The 17,177-nt window shown below is 36.6% G+C and overlaps 1 protein-coding gene across 1 annotated transcript in view; it reads right to left on the reverse strand.

Moving 5' to 3' along the window:
• The window catches only part of LOC145683793 (uncharacterized), a 44,583-nt gene that overhangs the window by 2,847 nt on the left and 24,559 nt on the right, over positions 1–17,177 (reverse strand). The window contains exons 2-3 of the mRNA XM_081755375.1: positions 13,387–14,000; positions 150–1,204 (exon numbers count right to left, since the gene is read on the reverse strand). Coding sequence (XP_081611501.1) covers positions 150–1,204; positions 13,387–14,000 — 1,669 coding nt within the window. The remainder of the gene's footprint in view (positions 1–149; positions 1,205–13,386; positions 14,001–17,177) is intronic.

Below are 17,177 nucleotides of genomic sequence, written 5' to 3' on the forward strand. Positions count from 1 at the left end.
TGATATCGAACACTAAACAATTCCTCTATATTTAAATGAAGTACAGTATTTCTTCAGTCAGTTCAAGAAAAACAAGATAACGTAGGTGGTCAACAGCCTTCATATATCTAATATGAATAAGCATAATTATTTTATTTAAAAGCCCTTACCCGTATCCTCCTGCCGAGGCGCTGGCTTGACTAAAGGATACTGATCCGTAAAGAGGTCCTATTCCTCCAGAAAACGTAGCGCTTGAAGCATGACTTTGTGATCCACTATATCCGCCCCCACCACCATAATAAGGTCTATAATAAGGCCTATAGTATCTCGGTCTGTAGTACCGTGGTCTTCTATAGTACCCCCCATAGCCGCCCCCATAATACCCTCCATAACCATAGGCCCTCTTAAGCCGTGAATTTTCATCTTCTTCCGAGGGTTGACTCTCTGGCGATAAGACCTGTTCCTGCTTCAACAACAGACTTGATGGATTTGATGTCATTTGTTGAGGTTGATCCTCAACTACTAACGGGTTCACTTTTTGAGTTTCTGAACTTTGTTCAACTGGTTCAGGATCCTCATATCCAACTACTGGAACCGGTGAATCTTCTTTCGGTTTACTCTTTCCTTCATCTGAACCAACAGCAACAACAATAGCTGGTACTTCAGGATCATCATTCATTTGTATATCTGGCGTACTAGTTTCCGTATTTGGAATATCAGCAATTTTCATGACTACTGGAGGCTGCATTTCTACTGACGGAGCGTCCACATTGAAGACATCAGCGACCTTAACTGTTTCTGGAGGTTCCAGTTTCATTGAAGGTCGAGGGATTTCTGATTGTCCAATAACCTCCTCCATTTTTACTGGATGTTCTGTGTCATTGTCATCTTTTACTTGAACAAATCCAATTATTTCTTCAACCTGAGGAGCCTCTGTTTTATCAGTAGTATTTGTAGACGATTCAGAAGGTATTGAGCTGGAATTGCTAACCGAGGATTCGGATTCGTCAGTCACAGTTTGTGTAGAATTATGTTCTTCAGAGATATCGGCAATAATGGTGGTTGGTTCTTCACTGAATGTTTCTGGAGATGCTTGGTCCTTTGATGTTTCGTCTGGATTGTTAGACATTTCTGTCACAGCATGTTTTAAATCATGATCTGTTGCTTCTTCTTGGCTTCTTTGTGTAGTTACTGCTCCGTGTTCCTCTTCTATTGCTTCTTCTACCTGTATCAAAGACAAAATAAACAGATTAGAATAAGAAAGAAAACATTTGTCTTGAATGTTATATGATTGTTAATAATCGTCCAATATTCAGTGTTTTATTAAGGTTATCTTCCGACTCACTAACTCTTCTGGGTAACACTTATAGATACTGGGAAACATTTTCTATCTATGGAGCGAGAACATCATTCCTTGGAAACGAAAGTTTGAAATTCTCATTCATGATAAATAAAAGGAAAGTGAAGGGGAAGTACACTTCTTTACTATTTGATTGTTATGTTAGAAGTCATCCAGGATTGGAAGTAGGTTTGAACAAGAACTAGAACAGGTATTGATCTATTTTAGTTGAATCTTAGTAAATAAACCTTTTCCGTGTTGCATTCCTCCCACAGATTTTATGGTACAATTTCTGATATAGTTCAAAAGATAATTTACAAAGAGGTATTATAATCTGATTTGTACTGAGTCAGTAGATCCTAGAACCAAGCTCCGTGGCAAGATTTCCCTTTGCTTGAATGCATATCTCCGATTGGCTGACACATTGTGTACTCGTCCTAGAACCAAGCTCCATGGTAAGATTTCCCTTTGCCTGAATGCATATCTCCGATTGGCTGACACATTGTGTACTCGTCCTAGAACCAAGCTCCATGGTAAGATTTCCCTTTGCTTGAATGCATATCTCCGATTGGCTGACACATTGTGTACTCGTCCTAGAACCAAGCTCCATGGTAAGATTTCCCTTTGCTTGAATGCATATCCCCGATTGGCTGACACATTGTGTACTCGTCCTAGAACCAAGCTCCATGGCAAGATTTCTCTTTGCTTGAATGCATATCTCCGATTGGCTGATACATTGTGTACTCGTCCTAGAACCAAGCTCCATGGCAAGATTTCCCTTTGCCTGAATGCATATCTCCGATTGGCTGACACATTGTGTACTCGTCCTAGAACCAAGCTCCATGGCAAGATTTCCCTTTGCCTGAATGCATATCTCCGATTGGCTGACACATTGTGTACTCGTCCTAGAACCAAGTTCCATGGCAAGATTTCCCTTTGCCTGAATGCATATCTCCGATTGGCTGACACATTGTGTACTCGTATTAGGAAAGCGAATCATATACTATATTTCAATAATTTTAAGTAATCATTGGAAGCTGTATCAAACTAAACATGAAATCAGCAGATGCTAATATCTTAAGTGAAGATACGTTGTAAGTGGATCGAAATATCATTGATTCAACTGCAAGGAGAATCTTTCCATAGAATGACGAATGTAACAATTGTACTTCGCAGCAGCAGAAAGTACGCAACCGAACGATCTGAAATTCAGTACACAGATTGAGGCTTTAGAAGTGCCATGTCTGAAAGGACGCTTCTGAATATAAGTTAAGAAGATGGTTAAGAAAAAACTATAACTCATACTTAGGTGACACCACCTACATGTATAATATATCAAAATGATCCACATTTTTGACTAAGTGAACAATATATAAGTAAGTATGATTCATGCCCATTTTGAACTATATAATGGAGAAACTACCATGTTCATGCGTGCAGTCCTGACTTAGTACCTTCAGATCATACATGTTCCGTGCAACGAGACACAAGCCGGTAGCCAGAACAAAAATGTAGGGAGGGCCGGTAGAAATTAGGGGGCCGACCCAACCATATTATAGTTCATCACCAGATTGCAGTTCATTTCCAAGCTTACCGTGAAAATTTTAGGGGGGCCGGTAAAAATTTAGTCTCCCCTCGTGGATACGAGCCTGACGAGACATATGATTAATGCACGTGAATTCTTCTGAAAGAACTGAAGGAATGTGAATGCAGGAGAAAACAGACGAACCCCGAATAAACCCACAGACATGTTCTCCACCACAAAATTGACATCGCCAGGGATCGAACAAGAGATCTTTCACACCAGAGATAAGTGCTCTATCACTGAGTTACCGCGCCTTTAATGATAGTTTAACTAACTTTGGGTGTCCATTAATATTCGATGATGGAGAGTTCTTCATAATTTATGAGGCAATAAAAAAATACTAATTGGATTTCTGGTTAGTTTATTCATGTGGATCAACATTAGATTTACTGGTTATTGATTGTGCCCTATTACTTTGTACCAAAGTATAGATAGATTAGCCCTAATAATTAAAACTAGTCTACAGAATATATATATAAGTATCTTTAATCAAGCCTTTCTTCAGAGAGATTGAATCTATTAACTCGGACTTGAAACACTTAGGAGTGATTATCAAATTACAGTGTGACCCAAGAGTCAGCTTCCCTTAAGAGAGAACAAAATTATGATCTGGTAAAGAAATCTGTAATTATTACTGAAGAAAAATAATAGAGTCACAATCCACCTTTCGAACAATTTCTAATACATTCTAAGCACAAATTCACACATCTTTGGTAATAAACGTTTATTTACATTAAGTGCATGGAAAGTAATTTCAATGTCTTGACACAAATCATGCAAAAACTTTGTAGTTCTGCATACATCCTTAATTATACCCAATAAGGGAAAATCAAAAAATATAAGAATCGTAAGAATGAGGAGGCAAATCGAACGCTCCCCAATGGCCAATCCATTCAGGGAAATATTCATTTTTAAGAAATGCAAACAGCAACCGCGTAATGCAGTGGGGCATCATCTTGAATTTCCTGTTCCTGACACAAAAAAGTACAACCTAATCATATCATTCGCAGTGGTCCTATCCCAACTATGGAGCTCTGGCATATTCAGCTCTTTCTTAATAATCACGTGGAGATTTCCATCCGCCCAACACACACATTTAAGGCTATTCACAGGACCATTCAATGCCAAACATGGTCCACCCCTTCACAGCACCGATTTCACAACATTTGGATCAGAATCATAACAAAGGGCCTATTCGGTTTGCCATAAGCACCAGACAGTGTCATGTCATCAGGTCAAAAGTCACCTGCTAAATCGAGTCTGGAGATTCCAAATCCAGATGTGAGATATTTCTAGCACGTTACCTCCGCGTGAGGCGCCTTGGGTAATTCGAAGAAGATTCATATACTTTATCATTATTTGTTTTTAATTGATTTTCCAATGGCATTAATGTTAATGTTTCATATTTTTTTTATTATGTTCCATCTATTTTAGGACAATTTGCTTTCGGAATATAGAATCTGCACAGTCACTTCTATATTTGAGCTGAATTTCAGCTATCTCCCCCAAAGTTTGTTTGCATCATTGCAGCCTGATAGACCTTTAGTAACAATTTACAAAATTCCATTCGTTCATGCTAATCATCTTAATGCAAAGCTGCATTAATTCTGAAGTGCAAAGTTTGAAAAATACGTTATAAACTTATTCTCGATATTTAGAGCTTTCCGCGTTGACGTTTGTGGACTCTTTACACAAGCTTTTTCATACACAGATTCTTTAAATAAGATATGCAGTTTTCTTTGGAGGGGAAGCTGACTCTTGAGCCAATAACGGAAGAAAAATAATTTTAAGTAATTGCAGCAGAAAAATAGTAAACAAAATTAACAAAATTAGCAGAAAACATGTCATTAACATGAATACAATTTTTCACGTTTCTTTCGAGTTACAGAAACTTTTTTTTTTTTTTTTTTGTAAAGATCCCGTATAAGAGAAATATTACTCATTCTTGCAGACAATAGACTTATGCTATGGTTGTTAAAATGTATTCATTGATATGAATAACCTTAGATCGACTTATTCCAAATATTAAATCATATTACGAAACTTCATGGTTGAATTTTTCACCGACCACTGACTTTATTTATTTACATGAAGCGATCTTCATCTAGTCAGTGTTTCTTTCAGAAAAAATGTTTCGGAGGACATATTATTTTTGTACAGTACTATTCTATTTATTATTATATTGTAGACGTAGTATTTTGGTCTTCTCCGTGGGTGCACTCTCAAGAGCTTCGGGGTGACAGTGCCCCCCAAAAAGAAACACTTCATCAGTGTTGCCACAGTCCTCGCTCTGGAGTGGGCTGAAAAATAGTACCAAATTGAAACAAAAAGGGCTGAATTCATTATTTTAAGCCAGTGAAATACATCGCTTTATAACACGAAACTAAAAGAGGTAAAGTTCTAGACCCCCCCACCCCTCTTTCAAGAGTCCAAATCAAGAAAGTGGTCATTTTAAAAATTACTTTCTGAAAACATCCAAATAGGAGGACCCCGAACAATCGTGGAAGCAGATGAAACTTTCTCGCACGTAGGAAGTATAACAGAGGCCGTAAATTCATAGGGAAAACAGTTATGATATTCGGTATATATTGTAAGAAAACCAAACGCGCCTCTATTTCAAAGTGACCAAAATACCAAAACGATATTATGGCCATATATGAAAAATATATAAAACAAGGAACAAATCAATAATCTCTGTGTGTAAACAGTTATGTTATAATAAAATATTAAAATATAAATTATTGCACCTTATTCTCGCGAATTTTACGACCGAAGGAGCACAATAGACACACAAAGTTTGTAGCGTTATGCGATGCAACGTCACACAATAATTGCTCAACAGCATTTTTTAAGAGACCAAGACACAAGTAACGTGAAATGTATGAAAACTTTTACTGACACTTTTGAAAATGTGACAAATATGTGTTAAATGGTGCTGAATTGGGTAGAATTGTACCAACTTTTTCACAAAAGGGGCTGAAAATGCCAGCGTGGTACCAACGGGCCGATGAATGACAAAAAGGGCTGAATTTGGTACAATTGTACCAAGTGTGGCAACAGTGCACTTCATCTAACTTAAATGCTATTAATCGAGCTTTTAGAATAAGACTTTCCATATCTGACTATGTTGTAGCAAATTTAACCGATCTTGATGGCGTATTGTTAATATTGATACTTTTTCTAATACTTATTCTAACATTACACATGTATACCTTTGGGAGATTTGTATTAGTGAACTAAAACTAGTAACAATTTGAAGTTATGTCAATAGTGTAAATATAATATCAGTTATACGTGTTTTTGGTATCTTTTCTATTAATACTTTAAAACAATAAATCTTCATAATTGAGATATTGTTAGTTCAAGTGGAAATCAATATAGTAGCCATCTATTCGCGATAAACAACATTTAATGTTCCCAAAAACGATTCAATTAGGATGTCCGTGAACCTGACCCCACCCACATTCTCATTAATTTTAAAACATATGCTAAACATCAGTGCCCAATTAGTACTGACGACCTATAGACTAATGTTAACAGAAAGAGATGTGCTGTTACACAAACGTCAAGTAAAAAAAAAAAAAAAAAAGATTCTCATTAGGGCTAGGTTCTCGCTAGTCCCACCCACTCAACCAATTGAGATCAAACCCACACATAAAGTTACTGTTATATTAGTGCTGATGATACCTTGCAGAAAGAAAATTAGTGCTCTTATCAGAAAATCAAGAGTTATACTAAAATTTTTAATAGCGGCATCATCAAAGAAAACAACTGAACACTTAGTTTTGAGGAGATAAATAGTACTAATAGTAATAATATTGTCTCATTAACTTAATACTAACTTTGAGTATGGGTTTCATTTTAATCGGTTGAGTCGAAGGGGCTAGCGTGAACCTAGCCTCTACCTAGAACCTTTTATTATTTTGTCGTTTGCGTAAGGGGTCGTTCACATATCACGTGACGCTATTTTCGACCAATGTTTATCCGTCTCCTCCTACGTCATACTTTGTAACGCAAGGTCGAACCCATCCCCCTTTGTCACGTAACGCTTTTTTTTTATTTTTTGCCTACCATTTTTGCTTATTTGAGAGGTTATTACAATAAAAAACTAATTTTAATGACAAAACTTTTTATTATAAAACTAGTTGAACCTGCGCTCTCCTCACAGCGCATCATTCGCATATGAGCATAAATCTCCTTATGATTCCTCACAACATCTGTACATGTCCCTTTACAGACACAAGTAAAAGACGTATTGATTAAAAAAAAATAAGGGTATCATAAAGGGGAGATTTTTTCGATTATTTTTTCTCAATATTTTGCACCTTTGCAAGATTTGAGCCTACTTCCGGTTGGAGTTTCTAATTCGTGCATGACTAGTGTTTTCTTTCTTCTTGCATGCAGTATGTAATATGACAATACATTACACACACAATTAATTATAATGTCAGTTATATATGGTGTTCACTGGGCAAAACACTCCACAAATAAAAGTTCATCTTAGACTGGAGAAATGGTTATCCTTCCTTTTCCATTATTATTTGGCCATGAAACAAACGCCTGAGCTATATACAACTCCTATGTACAACAATGTGGTGTTAGAATGTATAATGCGTAGGATGTGATGCTTTAGTTTTTTGTTTTTTTTTAATTTCAACACTTCCAATGTACCCGTAAAAATGTAATAAAGAAATAGTGGCCATGTTTTTTAAATATTCAATTAGAACTGGACAATCTACATGAAATTTGGAATCGATCAGTGAAAGCGTCATCTTTCTAGAGCCTGTAGTTTCCGAGATCTCATTGTCGAAAGGATTGACCACAAACATATAAACGCCCACAACATATAGTTTAAAAGAACTCGAAAGATGGTAGCACAATTCACATGCATTGATTTTAGAGATGGCTTATTAAAATACAAAGGCTTGGAACAATAATTTTAAAACATAAACTTTTTGAAAGTGATGTATTTAACTAATTTATTTAAAGTACACATACTCAAAATGTTATGTTTGTCTCTGTTAAACGTTAAATCACATATAACTGTAATTGAAAGATTTGAAAGCCAAAGTTATAGGTTGGAACTCGTCGCTTTTAATTGCTACTGTAGCATTTTAATAAATAGATGCTTGTTCTCTGTTAAAATTTGTAGTATTTCTTGCCAATGAATCAAAGTATTAGAAATTGGTATGACCGTAATAATATTTTAACCCATAAGGTTGTTTAATTAACCAGTCTTAATTTTTGAAATTACGTACTATCGTTTTCCCAAGAAGCTCATGCTCATTCTTTTAGATCACCGATCATTGACAAGGAGGAAGTACTGCCGAAAGATGTAACAAGATCTAAAGAATTGACATCGATTTCTTCTTCCGGAATCCAGGATGACTCCTGTACAGTGTTATGCATCAATTTGCTAAACGCCATTTTTCGATTTTCGAGATTTTTACATCAGTGAGTAGGATACAATGTAAATAATGTAAAAAGTTTTTGAAACCCTACTAAAGTCTTTGCTTAAACGTTCAGGAAAAACTATTCGACCAAGCGCCAATAACTGGATCGTAATAGTAAAATATTTGTGTTTCCTTCAATATCTCAGAACCAGGTTTCGGCGCTTGGTCAATTGATGCATAACACTGTTTGAAGTTCGGCAGTATTGACGATACAAAAAAGTTCTCTTCCTCATAACCATATATTCAACGTGGCTACACACCTGGAGAGCAGGGGAATTCCGATTGTGAACAAGCTCTTAAGCATATTCTTTGAATTTTAGACTTCAGTTTACTCCTTTCCAAATTTTTCTTGTCCTAAATCAGGCAGAACGTAAATAAAAGCGATTTTTTGCAGGGAAATTCAAATCCAGAGAGCAACAAGTTTAGTAGGAGGTTGAATATCCGACGAATTCGTTTCTTAATATCTTATTTTGCACTGCAAATTGTGAATCGTTCCGTCGTGGAAAATATGGTTTCACGAAAAAAAAAAAGTTTCTACTATTTCACATGTGAAACTCCTCAGAAGAATAGTGTGGATAATGGCTTAAATCAAAAGTTTTGAATCATATCACCAGAAATAGCGATAAGAGTGGGAACGCGCGGACATTTTTAAGCTTTGGTTATGATCGCTAACAACTAACTCCAGAAAAGCCTTCTGCGCATTAAATGCAATGCAGTCATCATATGATCACCGAACTTTCTACCGCGATCCCAAAAACAAGTACTGGAACTAGTTCAGGACAGTTTTATCACCTACACCCATTCAATAATATAATACAGACAATCAATAGAAAAATAATGATCCTTCCCTGGACCAGCCAAGTTTAGACACCAAGTAAATTTCTGAAGAACCACCCTTCAAAATGGCTAAACATACAACAAAACCATGACTTGTGGCTACCGCAGCATTACCCACTTTCAACACTTTTGACCCACTCACTGTTTCTGTGGACATCAAGAGAGACCAGAAGGGGAAGATGGAAATATCCACCACTACTACTGCTAATCAAGACACACCTCCTACCATTATCGACAAACGTCCCACAGAAGCCATATCCAGATAATCAAGTCTCTCACCGTTTATGACTATCCTGTAAACAAATTCTTCATGTTAATACATGAACCCTCAGCAGTTTGTAAGTACATTCGGTATTATGCAGTCTATAAGGATCACATTAAATTCAAGTGTCATTCCCAAGCCCACTACGCAGAACTGATACGTACTACAAACACTTTAACATTCAATATGCCTGGAAATGGCCAAGAAAGACTCATTTGTTAAAATAGTCATTCGCCAGCTTCCGATCGATATCTACCTACAGAATATCAAAACAGATCTAGTAAACACAGGCTACCCAGTTATCTCTACCCAACAGATGAGAGGCAGAGGCTACTGCTGCCACTACTTAGTTACCTTAAAGAAGACGTCAGCAAGGAAGGATATTTATGGCTTAAAATTAGTGGAATTCTACCTTATCAAGGTTGAACCATATCGTTCTAAATAATATGTGCAGTGTTATCGATGTCAACGATTGAAGCACATACAGTCTTTTTCTTATGCTCTCCCAAAATGCATCAAATACATCAGCAGTTATGTTTCCTAAGAATGTATTCGAGAAACTGAACATGCTTCCGTCAAATGTCCAAATTGTGGTGGAGGACATCCAACAAACTTCCACCAGACGCATTACGCAAAAAAAAAAAAAAAAAAAAAGCTTCACAACAAGGACTATCCGCCACTACATTCAAATTTTCCTGCAGACGTACCGAGTCAGCTCACTGCTCGACCAACTCACACTAAGAAGCCACCAAAATCATCTCCGATTAATGAAGATCAACTTAAGGATCTGAGTATTTATGGTCCACTTTACAAAAGCTCCTGGATGTATTCAGAGATCTGCTACTGATCAAAATCCTTCACGCTTTAGACGCAAACTACCATGTCCTCAATAGCAGAAGATCATTCACAATCATTCACAAAGCTTAACATCTTTTGTGAAGTAGTAAATGAAATCATGACTGCTGAAACGCATCAACGGCAATCAGTTATATGCACAAGACCAAACCCTTATGAGGGCCACTCCACTTAATAACATCAGATTTGCTAACCAAACTACCAATCATAGGATGTCTCTCTTCCCACTTTCTCTACAACCACATATTCTCAGCAGAGACTGCGAAAGTCACGTCTCTCACAAACCGCACATGTACCTCAACTCACATGCTTTGACATTACATTCGAACAGAGGCTTAAACGAAGCCTAGAATTCCGCCATGAAGAAAATGCCGTCCCGTTCTGGTCCACAAAACGGAGTTTTATTGTATTGTAACATACGCAGAGTTCGTTACCAGTCATGCTGGTGTGTAGTAGCGTCTTCGAATCCCTTCTGTATTATTTATTTTATATAGGGTATATATTCGCAATTTTCCAAAACAACAGAAATATTTATTTACATAAAAAAGAACTGAATAAAATTATTTGTTTAAAAGATTGTATAAACCTGAGAATAAAAATAAAAATTACTAAAAAAAAACATACGTAACGTTGGGCGTAAACCCCTCCTCCCCCTTATCACACTTCGTAACAAATGCCAAACCCCTTCCTTTCCCTTGTCGCATTATGTAATATGTGGACGACCCCTAACAGCACATTTTTTTTTAAACATTATAATTCGTCAGCACTGATTGGGCATTCATTTTTGGTTTTTAAATTAGTTTGAATGTGGGTGGGGCCAGGTTCACGGACATTCACTTTCGGAAGGGATTTAATAAAGGCCATACCAGAACTCGACGAAAGAATAAAGATGAGCAGTGGAAAAGTCATGTGCTTTCTCTAATTCAACCAAGTCACCACTTTAAACAATGGCATAACTAAAGGTTTGAGGTCCTCCCCGCAGACAGCGTGGAGTGGGCCCCCTTTCTTCGTCCAACTTTACGATTTGGGGGCTCCTGATGTCTTGAGGTTCCCACGCAATGCGTGGTCTGCGGGACCCTTATTTACGCCCCTGACTTTAAATATATCTTGTTCAGAGTGATATAAATATTGCTGTGTGAGGTTAAAAATTGCATTATATGTCCTACAGTAAAATCTATTAACCAGATCACTTGGATAAATTGGCCTGATTTTTTATAGAACATGAATTTTCCCATGACTTATGCGTGACTTATGACTCTTGAAAGTTGGACACCTGAAGCAATGTTATTCATATCCTGTAACTGTTAAATTTACCTCTATATGCCAGACATTTACGTGAGGTTTGTTTCTTAGTAACCCTAAGAACTCAGATAAACATGGATACATTACGAGAACGAAGTCTCAGCTCCAAATTCTCTTCATAATACCACTTTGTTTTCGAAAACAATTGCATACAAAGGTGTACAACTTTTTAACTCACTGCCTATCGAATTAAGTCTCTTACCACACATGAAGGTTTCAAAAAGTCAGTACCTACTCTATTGCTAAATCACTGCTTTTACAGTGTGGAGGAATACTTGCAAACTGATCTAGATTCTACTAAGTCTTAAATGTGAGTTTTGTACATATATTTTTCTATTTTGTAAAACAAAACTATTTTCTGTATAAGGAAACCACAGTATATATTTTATATTTTTCTATCATCTAGGTAATATTGTAAAAGTAGTTATATATTTGTATATTCACATCATTGACATGTTCAATACCATATAGCAATCAGCCAATATATATATCCAGAGTGTTTCAGATAAAACGTCCAGTGCTTATAAAATCAGAAACGGCTGAGAATAATAAGATGAAAGAAAAACTGAGATAGAGAAATGACATAGGGCACATCACATGGTGTCGTTGTGGTGACCCCCACGGAACTCCAGGAAGGGGACCCAGGGGCCAACTTCAAATTTTCAAATGGGAACATGTATTGAGCCATACCTCACTCGGTAGTCCTTGAAAAACGAAACAACTTTTGTAGGAAACAATTTTCGATTTGGGTCACGTTCTCAAAATGGCCGCAAAAAGTGGGTCTGTATCAGATAAAACGTCCAGTGCTTATGTCAGAAACGGCTGAGAATAAAAAAAAAAATTAAACAAAAACTGAGATCTGATTTATAAGCGTTGAACGTTTTATCTGATACAGGACCCACTTTTTGGGGCCATTTTGAAAACGGTGGCCCAAATCGAAAATTTTTCCTACAAAAGTTCCTTGGATTTTCAAGGACTACCGAATGAGGTATGATTCAATACATGTTCCTATTTGAAAATTTGAAGTTGGCCCCTGGGGCCCCCTTCAAGGAGGGTGCCCTATGACATTTTCCTATCTTATTTTTTGTTTCATCTTTTTATTCTTAGCCGTTTCTGATTTATAAGCACTGGACGTTTTATCTGAAACACCCAGGAAGTATTACTTATCTTAAGATGTAATCTTACTAAATTCGTTTTATGAACAATTTTATTGTTTTTGGTTTATCTTTGTAATGTCATACTCTAATTCAGGACACATTACAATATGTACCAGTGATTCCCATCCGAACCAATATACATGTATTTTCATGCTTCGGGGAGCACAAATACATTTAATCTTCCATGTTCATTTTTTATTTTCGTGTGATGCATTTGCAATTTAGCAATTTCCAGCTGTTTTACCACGTTATATTTCGATTGTGCAAAAACTTGACGTTATATATTTTTTCTAGCCCCGGGCTTGCAGGCTGGTTAATCCAGCACTAGCTTTCCTGTACCAGGGCCATCTCTGATTTGTTGCATCATGTTCGCAACTGCCTTCTTGCAACGAGGTCCCAAAAAGATTTGTCACGGCACTGATTTTGTACGATGAGTTTGGTTGCTTGTTTAACAATGCTGATAAAATACTCTGAAACACCAATATTTCATCAACTTGTTCTAAAGTCAAAAATAATTATTATGTTCTTCATAAAGATTGGGTGTTTATGACATTTAAAAATATCAATATTTATGGTGTAGATAGACAAGAAGTTAAAAAAAAAAAAAAAAAACTTACCTTTGTGGAATCTTCGGATGTGGATTGCGTCTGAGCTGCTGGTGTTTCTGTACTGCTGTTATGCGATTCTGCTGGTATCTCTGCTTCAACAGAAGGTGGTTCCAATTTCCCAGAAGGTGCAGACGGGACAGAACTCTGTTTTGGAATTTTTATAATAGGAAGATCCCCATATATTGGATATTCAATCAATTTTCGTCCACTCTGAATTTTTGTCACAACGGCAGGATCTTCATGTTGTTCTGGTTGCATAACTTCAGGATATTGTTCCTGAGCATAATATTCATCATTGTCTGCAGGAGGAGGTGATAATAAATCAGAAATTTTGGGATAAGGTTCTGAACCCTGCGCTTCAGCGACTCCTCTTAAGTAAGGTGACGATGGGAAGTTGGGGCTGTAGTCGAAATAGTCTGGTTGTTGCTGGTATGATGGTATTTCCATTCTTGTGTCAGGCACCACATTCTCATCCTGGTAATACTGTTCCTCCAGGGGTTCGACTTGGTAACCATAGACTTCAACAGGCTTGTCATGTGAATTTTCACCTTTGTTGTTTACGAAGACAAACTTCACAGGGGTTATGCTCATTCCTTCTTCAGGAGCTTGCAACACTGACGACTCTGTAAGATGCAGAAATAGTATTGAAGTTAAATGCTGGGTTTGACAGAATCTTTAATACATATTACTGCAATGCATAATTGAAACAGTCAAAATTTTTGTTAATACGTTTTGTTGTATGACATAGTTGAAAGTCAAAATTTTAGTCAATACATATTGTTATATGCTATAGTTGAAGAATTCAAAATTTTAATCAATACATATTGTTATGTAGCACAGTTGAATGAGTCGAAAATTTAGTCAATACCTATTATTATATGCCATAGTTGAAGGATTCAAAATTTTTATCAATACATATTCTTATATGGCGTAGTTGAAGGATTCAAAATTTTAGTCAATACTTATTCTTATATGGCATAGTTGAAGAAGTCAAAATTTTAGCAAATTGCTATTAATTGGAAATAGGTGACTACATCCATTTATTCCACATATCTTAGGCATTGGAAAAGGAAACTCCTGGTACAACAGGCGTTAAGGATCCTGGGCTCTTGCAGCCAGCTTGTGGTATTCATACCTTAGGAGTTCTATGTAGTCAGCACAACGGCTTCCTTCTCTGTTAATGCTTGCTTCCTAGACTAGAGTTCGCTACTTCTTTCTTTTAAGTAGCTCCTCTATATTGTCCTCACGATATTGGGTGAACGCCGAAATGCCAACATCATCTGGTGAGTACGAATGGTCACCCGTCTGTCCTCTGACTAGACCCGCATTGCTTGACTTTGATGATCTCTCGAGAAACGGTATTACAGTGTAGCTATAGTGTTGCCATATCTTAGACAATAAATATAGCACTTTTAATATTCAGATGTACACTCATGTCCAAAATGATTGTCGCATATCTATAACAGTCTTCTTGTAAGAATATAATTTGATAATGATTTTGCACGGTACTTTTAGTACTGATACTATGTGTATAATCGGGAAATGTATATTTGTGGTAAATTTCATAGGAAAAGAATTATATATACGAAAATTAGAATGAGTAAAACAAAATGTTGCTAAATGGACAAGGAAGTTTTATTTTCGTTTTATTGCTCTTATTTACTGCTTTTTTGACATGAAATTTGCCACATACATGTATTTGTCGATTATACACATACTAACATTATAAGAAATACCGAGCGAATTCGTTATCAAATTATATTCCTACAACAACATATTTATAGACTTGCGATAATAATTTTGGACATGAGTGTACCATTAATTATAATCTAAAATACAATAACACAAACTTTACTTTTCTTATCTGCGATATCGCCTTTCTGCGGTAGTTATTTATTACCGATTTTCATCTATAGTGATCAACATAAAACTGAGAAATGGTTGATTTCTATGACTTCCGGTTTGAATACTACCTCCATCAACGAATTGAATTCCTAATATTTGTCTCTCTACACTCTGGCCAAATTTGGTGGGGACCCACTTAGTAGATCTTGAAATTTTGGTCTCTTGGACAGACGGAGGGACACGTGGGAAGAGTTTTTTCTTTAAACCAATGTCCGTTAATACACTGTTAAGTACCGGTAGTGCACTGTATATATATTGTTACATATCTTTTTCTAATGGTGATACACATACCCATTATTTAACTTTGTGCTGGAATACGCCATAAGGAAAATCAAAGATAGCAACCAGGGTCTAGAGTTGAACGGCATTCACCAGGTTATGGCATATGCTGATGATGTAAATTTAATAGGGAATGATAGGAGAACAGTAGAAATAAATGCAGAGATCTTATTAAACGCTTGCAGGGACATGGGTTTAGAAGTAAATGCAGAGAAAACTAAATACATGGAAGTGCGTCGGGACCGTAATACGGCAAATTGTGGAGGCGTTAAAATATTAAATAATACTTTTGATAAAGTAGATACTTTCAAATATTTAGGATCAATATTAACAGACGAAAATCATATTCACGAAGAAATTAAATGTCGACTAAAAGCAGGGAATTCGTGTTACTATTCGGTTCAAAATCTCTTGTCGTCGCGAATTCTGTCGAGGAATTTGAAGCTTAAAATATATAAAACGATAATCATGCCTGTTGTTCTGTATGGTTGCGAAACATGGTCGCTTACTCTGAGGGAAGAACATGGACTGAAAGTATTTGAGAATAGGATCCTGAGAAGAATATTCGGACCCAAGAGGAACGAGAATGGGGAATGGCGGAAGCTTCATAACGAGGAACTACATAGTTTATACGGTTTACCCAACATTGTTAGGGTCGTCAAGTCTAGGAGGCTTAGGTGGGCAGGTCATGTAGCTAGAATGGAAGAAAGTAGAAACGCTTTCAAAGTCTTGACTGGTAGACCCATAGGAAAACGACCATTAGGAAGACCTAGGCGCAGATGGGAGGACAATATTAAGATGGATCTCGCAGAGATAGGAATACAAAGTAGAAACTGGATGCAATTAGCTAAGGATAGAAGTCAGTGGAGAGCTTTTGTGAACGCGGCACTGAACCTCCGGGTTCCATAGGCCATAGAGTTAGTTAGTTAGTTAGTTAGATACACATACCCCTAACAGTGACATATATAGTCCTAACCGTGATAGATACCCCAAAGTGACGCACATACCCCTGACACAAATATCTCTAATAGTAACATACATACCCCTAAAATTAACACATATACCCCTAACAGTGTCTCATATACTCCTAACAGTGATACATAGCAATAACAGTGACACACATACCCCTAACAGTAACTTACATACCCCTAATACTAGTACTCATACCCATAATAGTAACACGCATATCCTTATCAGTAACACACATACCCCTACCAGTGGCACACATACACATAACAATAACAGTCATACCTCTAATAGTAACACACATACTCCTAACAATAACATTCATACCTCTAATAGTAACATACATACTCCTAACAATAACATTCATACCTCTAATAGAAACACACATACTCCTAACAATAACATTCATACCTCTAATAGTAACACGCATACTCCTAACAATAACATTCATACCTCTAATAGTAAAACATATACTCCTAACAATAACATTCATACCTCTAATAGTAACACACATACTCCTAACATTCATACCTCTAATAGTAACACACATACTCCTAACATTCATACCTCTAATAGTAACACGCATACCCCTATCAGTAACACATATTTCTAACAGTGAAATATACCCCTAACAGTAATACAGATACCCT

Source organism: Thermobia domestica, chromosome 4 (genome assembly GCF_964235325.1).
Source record: "Thermobia domestica chromosome 4, izTheDome1.hap1.1, whole genome shotgun sequence".
Taxonomy (NCBI): domain Eukaryota; kingdom Metazoa; phylum Arthropoda; class Insecta; order Zygentoma; family Lepismatidae; genus Thermobia; species Thermobia domestica.